The sequence below is a fragment of the Arachis ipaensis genome, chromosome B02 (genome assembly GCF_000816755.2).
Source record: "Arachis ipaensis cultivar K30076 chromosome B02, Araip1.1, whole genome shotgun sequence".
NCBI classification, from domain to species: Eukaryota; Viridiplantae; Streptophyta; class Magnoliopsida; order Fabales; family Fabaceae; genus Arachis; species Arachis ipaensis.
The window spans coordinates 103,130,244-103,138,429 of record NC_029786.2 but is presented as its reverse complement, the minus strand read 5'-3'; the positions used below and the strand labels follow the sequence as shown (position 1 = coordinate 103,138,429).

General features: G+C 33.6%; 1 protein-coding gene across 1 annotated transcript; it reads left to right on the top strand.

The window, feature by feature from the left end:
* On the top strand, positions 5,633–8,085 carry LOC107626096 (probable LRR receptor-like serine/threonine-protein kinase RKF3). Its single transcript, XM_016328876.2, has one exon. It carries the CDS (start codon positions 5,792–5,794, stop codon positions 7,805–7,807), a length of 2,016 nt encoding a protein of 671 aa, XP_016184362.1. The 5' UTR covers positions 5,633–5,791; the 3' UTR covers positions 7,808–8,085.

The following is an 8,186-nucleotide window of genomic DNA, read 5'->3' as shown; positions in this document are numbered from 1 at the left end:
GGGAGTTGTTCCTTCTTTTCATGTTTCTTAACTTTGCTGTGTGTTTATGTTGCCTGTGTGATATTCCTTGTTCATGCCTATCTAAATTAGGTGTAGGGTTTGCATGTTTAACAACGCTAGGTAGATATTAGGGGGTTGCCATTTAGGTTCCTGATTTTTTATTTTCACTTAGCTGTAGATTTAGCCTTGGCTTAACTGTAGATAGGCTCACTGTAGCGTTTTAGTGTTAGTTCCTGTTTTTCCGACCTACTGGCCTTACGGTCTGACCTTGAGTGGTGCCCCCACTGTAGGTATGGCGCAACTTCCTCTTCCAGGACCCCGTGTTGACAGATATGCCTGGGTCACCTCTTACGTGAAGGGTACTCCTTCACAAATAACCTTAGAGGAGCTCACGGAGTTCCGCCTTCGCGACCAGCTATGTGGGGGAGGTGACGAGGAGGGGTGTTACGAGGTGTTTGTTCCCGCTGCCCACGAGTGCATATGCCAGCTTAAGTCCACTACAATACACAACAACCCATTAGCTTGGTAAAAGTAATATATAATTGCCAAACAATTTTACAACAATTCACAAGCATATAATGAGAAATAATGACTCAAATAAATTTTCAACACCAAGTAAAAAGGAAAAAGAAAGAGAAAGAAAATATGGATAATGAAAGTAAAAAGAAAAGAAAAGAAGATAACATATAAAAATAAGGAGAATAATAGAAAAGTAGGGGGGAAGAAGAAAAGAAAACCTCGTTAATGGAGGAGAGAGAGAGAGAGAGAGAGGAGAAACGGCAACACAACCAGTCGACCACTCACCTATATAACCTCTACCCATCTCCCGATCACCCATTAAAAGATGAGGGTTAATATTGTTTTTGTTAAAAATGGCCAGCAACACATCAGCAATATTCTTATCTCGCTGAGTAAGGCCCTTGTACATAACCTTCGTAAAAGTGTTGGACTCGGCTCCGAAACTCTAGTAAGTCGGAATCCATCGCTCCCCTTCCAGAGTTAACCAGAAAGGATGGTGACCTTCGGTAGGTCGGACCTTAAAGATCTTATCTTTAAAAAATATTTGGTCCTACAAAAGCAGTCAAGTGAAAGTACTAACTAGAACAACTACTACAACAAAGAACTAAAGATAACACCCCATCTTTTTCCAATAGCTATCTATGCCCGTGTCCTTTCTTGTGTGCATTGACAGAGCTTTTCTTTGATCTACCAGTTGCCACTGTCCATTTTTGACTGGATCAACAACACAGTCCTCTTTGACATGGCCGGTAGCACCGCACTTTTCACAGTGTAAGTTTTGTGATCCATCTTTAGGAACCGCGGAAAATGGCAGTCCATTATCGTCAAGTACATGAATATTTATGGCACGTGTCTCGTCTGAATTATCTTTGGCAAGGGTGTACTGAACTTCTGTGGAAATCTCAAGAATAGGATGATCAAGTTGATCCTCTCCGGAAAAGGAAAGATGGTCCCTGTTGTCATATGGTATTATTACCCCTTGTTGATTCCGATCGTACACAGACACTCTCCCGTAGAGAGGTTTATTCAAGTATTCCGACATGTTTTAAGAAAATAGAGGAAGAAAAAAGTATAGAAGGGTATATAGACTTAAGAGAGCAGAAGGAGGAAAAAGAAGGGAAAAATTTGTTAGTTATATCATAAAGAGTGCGAGAGTAGAAGAGAGGAAGAAGAAGGGGAAGTTGGTAAGTTATATCATAAAGAGTGCGAGAGTAGAAGGAGAAAGATGAAAGGAAAAATCTAGAAATTGATATGATTTAAAAGATCTCATCTATGTTACCAATATGACATATTGCTGTACAGTTGTAATATTTGGCTTGTAGTTATTAGTCCTTAAAAGAAATTGAAATGAAATGGCTTTAAGATTTTTTTAAAAAAAATTGATCATTCTCAACAAAATAATTTAAAAAAAAATTATTTGACATAAAATTATCAAATATTAAAAATGAAAACATCTTTTTTTTTTAAATAATCTTGCTAAAAATTACATTAAAATTTGATCTCTAAAATTAATTCAGAATATATTTAATATATAATTTTTTATTATATTTTTAAATTTTAAATAGATTTATTCATCATTAATTTTTTTTCTATTATTTTTATCAATTATGTGAATTTTTTATATAATTTTAGTCATTTAACTGTATAATTTTGATATAAGAGTTAGTTATGCACTACTATTGCAATTGCTGATTCTCGTTCTTTAAATGACGCTATCTCGAGGAACACATCTAAAGGCGAGCCGTAATGGCCTCATCTTCAGTAGGCTCCTCCAATTTTTTTTTCGATTTCTTTTAACGTTGTACTGACCATCGTTCTTTAAATGACGCTATTTACTGCTGACCCCGCGGCCGGCCTCCAATTTTTTTTTTTTTTTTATTTGTGAAGGTCATAGAAATGAAAGCATGCAAGCCAAATTACTGCTGAAACAGGAAGAGAGTTGATGATATTTAGATACTTAACCTTGTGAGATTTACAAATGTCAGTGTATAGGCCATCAACTTTAGGCTTTTCAAGTAGTGCATGCTCAGTTATGTGGTTTAAAAATAACATTCATTAATTTAATTTCCCCTGGAGTTAAAAGTAGAATTATATTGCTATATTAAACTATTAGGGCTCTATATATTAAAGATAAAATAACCTAAAATTACAATAACATTTTAGAGTTGAGATAACATTTAAAAAATATTGTCTAAAAATTGATAAAAAATTATCTTTGATCCATAATAACATTAAGACTTGAGACAACGTTTTTAGACCTTGCAGATGCGGCCATTGCCTTAGGTCAAGACAATACTTCTTTACTTTAAAAATAACGTTTCTGTAGGCAACTCTTTAGAAGCATTGTTTATTCTTTAAAATAGATAACACTTTTAAACTCTGTTTTAGACAACACTTTACACCTATTCTTTTAACTGTCATGCTTTAGCTACTAGCAAAAAACGTTGCCTCTTCTTAGTATGCAACACGCTAAAGTGTTGTCTATTATTTAGAATATGCAACACGTTAAAATGTTACCTATTAATTTAAATTAGTTACCTACTAAAGTGTTATCTGTCATATTGATATGCAATCCTTGAGAACATTGCTTATTCTTCTAATTATGCAACTCATATAAATGTTGCCTCTAAACTAAATATACAACTATTAAAAGGTTGTCTTTTTTGGCTAAAAATAAGAGTTGTTTTTTTAGTGAAATACAAAAGAGACATATATAATCATTTAATTATTAAATAAATTTGTACACAATAAAATTTAAAAAAGAGATAAATCCTCAGCTAAAATTTTTAAGAATTATAGGGATTTGAGACAAGACATAGTTACCCAAATAAATAAATAAATAAAACTCCTACAATTGCACAAATTCAGACAATAGACGATTTTTGCTTAATTTACAAAGTTCACTCGAGTTGAGTCTTTGTCACAGACGACTATCTACAGTTACACATATGCAAAATGAATTATAATGTATATAATTTGAATTTAGTTCACTAGTGAGCAGTAATTAGAGACTCAATTAATAGTAATTAGTATAAGATGCATGGATCAATTTTCAAATCTGTTTTGTTTTTGTGCAACAATTGATCTTTGATAGAATGATAAGAAATAACGAAGATTCTTAAGACCGAATTTGTGACGAACCAATAANNNGTCGAATCGAACTATGAAAGGTTTGATCCAATTCTCTTAACCACGCCGATAACACTATTCCATTATTTAGTAATAGTCTATTTTGAGGTTGGAAAAGAATCATAATTCTTGATAATAAGATCCTAGTTACGTAGTGTGTATATATATATATTGTTGAAGAATTTTTCCTTTCAATTTTCTTAGGCTTGATTCGATGGCTAATATTGCACGTGTAAGTAGCAAATTAATATTTGTGATCTACTGTTGACTAGAGACTACCTTCTAGATTGTGTGGAAAAAAAATAAAAGAGATGTTATTAAAATAATATTAAAAAAAGGAATAGATAGGAGAAAATGACAAAAAAAAGACAAAGTTGAAGAGATGAATCGATAGTGGATAGTGGATAACTAGTAAAGTGATAGATACCATATCTCTATTTGCATACCAAAAAACATGATGATGAATAATTCAATCATTAATAAAAGTATAAAACATCAATTTCACACAAACTTAATCAAAGGTTGGGTTCGAGGAAGGAACCTTTTTGATTAATTGTGTGCCTCCAATTTTGTTCTTCATATTCACCTAAGTTAGTCAACTTAATTGGCTGCTCTCAGCTTCTTATTCCATACCAATATAACACCTTCCCTCCATAGTCAACCACCAATTATTAAGCTCTCTCAAAAGAAATAAATAATAAAATAAAGTAATATTATCACATATGATTCTATAATTTAACACCTCGCTATTAAGTCATTTTTTCAGGTGTTTTCTAAGGTGGTTATCCTCCCTCTTCTGTTACACTAATGCATGATTGGATATTTATTTTTAGAGAAATAAGATACATAGATGTTTTTTTTTATAATTTGAAGATACATAAATTTTTTATTAATTTAAAATTTTCTGTTATTTTTTAAAATGTGAGACTATTTATCAATCTAAAATATATAAAGATAAATAAATTATTTGAAAAGACTTAAATATCTCGCGTTTTAGAAAATGTGTACGTAAGACACTCTTGTATTTTTAATTAATCGATGATTTATTTGTCTTCAAAATAAAAGAATAGTGATCGATTTATCAATTTTTTTTATGGTTAAATATGATAATTCTAATATAATAAGTATTTTTTTATTGATTTCTAAGCACTTTAATGGATGAATTTCAATGTTTTTCCGTGGTTATTGTTTAAGGTAGTTTCTCTTCTTAGTATTAAGGGGAAAAAACTAATTAACTCTTAGACGTAATTAAAGTTATATATTCTTTCATAAAAAAATCAATATTTTTCTTTTCAATCGAATTGATCAATAAAATTTCTAAGAGTAAAATCTAAATGCAACTTTCATTTACACGCAAAATTTCTACAACGTTATTGATATGGACATTAAAAAAATTTGACATCAATTCAACCACTACACTGGTACAATTAGATCAAATTGCCCGTCATTTGCACTGACCTAATTTATAAATGGAAAAAAAAAATTAAACGTCAGTAACTTTAATTCATGTTAATCAGTATTTTTAGCCATTAGATTAATATTTTTAGTCCAATAATTTAACATCATATATATTTAAGTATTTAACCAACATTTTTAAATATTATTAATTAACTGTTAACAAAAAAATAATAAATTGTGATAATTTTGTAACATTATCCGTTATATCTATTTTAACAAGCAAATAACATTGTTGGCAAAACAAAAAATCAAAGAAAGATTTTTAAAAAAAATTAGGTAACTAAGTGTTAATTCTCAAGTACCACCAATTATTGAAATTAAAGTTTATAATTTATTTTAAATACATGTATAAGGAGACATATCTAAAAAATACATCTATAAAAATATTTTTATTAAACACAGTTATATAAAAAATATTTTTGTTAGACATATCTACAAAAATACTTTCATTAAACACGATCAAAACAAAAGTGGACAGAAATAGACAGAAATACTATTAATAACGTAATGGAATTGTTACATTATAGTACCTTTGATTACATAATAAGCTAAGATTGTATAAAGTGAATTGTCAAACACTCAAACATGTGGTTATATTCTGAAGCCTCAAAACCCCACCATTTCCAACTCTTTCTTCAAACAAGAAACAACTACTCAATACTCATCACCACCACCATTATTCTAAATGACCATTTTACCCCTCTTCCTTTTCTTCTTCTTTCTCCCACTACCATCCCTCTCCCAACAACCGCCACCACCACCACCACCCTCATCATCATCATGCCCTCTTAACTTCACCATCCTCTACACCCTCACCGGCACCGGAAACACCCCAACCTCTTACTCCGCCGCCTCCGGAACCACGGTCACAAACACCAAGTGCCAGTTCATCCGCCAATCCTTCCGCCTCCTCCAGTCCGACCTCCTCCGCCGCACCGACAACTTCATGCCACCCCTCTCCGCCTCCGTCTCGTGCTGGTCCAACTTCCAATCCTACATCAACTCCTTCGACCCCACCTTCCATATTCAATCCTCATGCGGATTCTCCAACGCTTCAATTTCCCAAGGTTGCGTCAACATCACCACAAGGCAACGCTTTGAATCGTTGGTATCCTCTTCCGTGCTTCAAAATGTGGATACTAGTTGTAACCAGTCCCTTGAGAATAACTCGCCATGCGCACTCTGCACTACAAGCTTGTCTTCTTTACCAGCTTCTGGTAAATATCTTGGGAACCTCAGTGATTGCACTTCTCTGCCTTCTGTTTATGCTGCTGCTTTTAGCAACGCTTTTGGCCCTTCTGACCCTGGCACTGCAAAGTGCTTGTTCTCCCTTGATTTCACGCCTTTCGGCGATTCTAACAACAAGAAGAACAAGAAGAAGATTGTTGTTTCTGTCGTTGTCACCTTTATTTCTGTTTCGGGTTTGGTTTTCGTGGCTTTGGGATTGTGGAAGTTGAATGAAAAGTTGAGTGGTAAAAATGTTAGTGTTGCTGAAATGGGTTTGGTTTCTTCTTCAAGTGTTATGTGTTTGGATTATTCTTCTATGGATCAGAGCACTACTTTGATAAGATTCAGTATTGAGGATATTAAGAAAGCTACTAAGAATTTCTCAAGAGATAACATAATTGGAAGAGGAGGTTATGGCAACGTTTACAAAGGGTTGCTAAATGATGGAACTGAGGTTGCATTGAAGAGGTTCAAGAACTGTTCTGCTGCTGGTGATTCCAGCTTCAAGCATGAGGTTGAGGTTATTGCAAGTGTTAGACATGTGAATCTTGTTGCATTAAGAGGATATTGCAGTGCCACAACAAATTTAGAAGGGTACCAAAGAATCATTGTTTGTGATTTAATGAAAAATGGTAGCCTTCATGACCATTTATTTGGCGGCGGTTCTTCTTCAATTGGGCTTAATAATAAGCTTAGTTGGCCAATTAGGCAAAAGATTGCACTAGGAACTGCTAGAGGAATTGCTTATTTGCATTATGGTGCTCAACCTTCCATAATTCATAGAGATATCAAAGCAAGTAACATTCTTTTAGACGAAAAATTCGAGGCTAAGGTAGCCGATTTCGGTCTTGCAAAGTTTAATCCTGAAGGTATGACACATATGAGCACAAGGGTAGCAGGAACAATGGGTTATGTGGCTCCGGAATATGCTTTGTATGGTCAATTAACAGAGAGAAGTGATGTTTTCAGCTTTGGTGTTGTGCTTCTTGAGCTTCTAAGTGGAAAAAAAGCACTTTCAATGAGCAATGACGGTCAACCTTCTGCGTTGACCGATTGGGCATGGTCAATGGTTAGATCAAACAAGGCCTTAGATGTGATTGAAGATGGAATGCCTGAACTTGGGTCACCCAAGATTCTTGAGAAATATGTTTTGATTGGTGTGCTCTGTTCTCATCCTCAATTGTATGCTAGGCCTACTATGGATCAAGTTGTTAAGATGATGGAAACGGATCAAGATGTTGAAGATAATGAGGAGAACATGGTGCCGGCTATACCGGATCGGCCGATCCCTCTGGTGGCCGGAAGGCTTGATATCGAGAGATCGGCCAGTAGTAGTGGCGGCGGCGGCGGCTCTGGTGGACTATCTAGTCCTACAGGGTACCAAGCTTATACAATTGGAAGTGATAAGCATTCTTCTAATAACTCTAAGGAAGATGGAAGTTCAAGCTCCAAGATTTTGAGTATAGAAGAATGAGATTTTTCTTCTTCAAATTCTGGCTAGTTTTAGCATCATTTTGTTTATACATTTATAATTTAATTTCTTTTATCTGTTATAGAATCAAATGTACATATTTTGATACTTCTTTTTGAGCTATACTTTGATCAAGTTTTCATGAATTCTAGTGCTAGATATTAGACCTAATTTTTCAATTTTACACTTTTGAGAATCTTGAAATATGTAAGAAGAGGAATGATTTTTGGTTTGGTAGGTTGTTTTCAATGCCAATTACACTTCGGTTTTGTTTTTGTTAACTATATCATGTTGTCACCTTTCGGCATAATTGCATGTTTAATATGCTCTCTATTCATATTTATTTGTTACTATATATTACTTATATTTAAATATAGCATTT

Coding starts and splice junctions, on each gene's coding strand:
- LOC107626096 (XM_016328876.2), top strand. CDS start 5,792: ATGACCATTTTACCCCTCTTCCTTTTCTTCTTCTTTCTCCCACTACCA.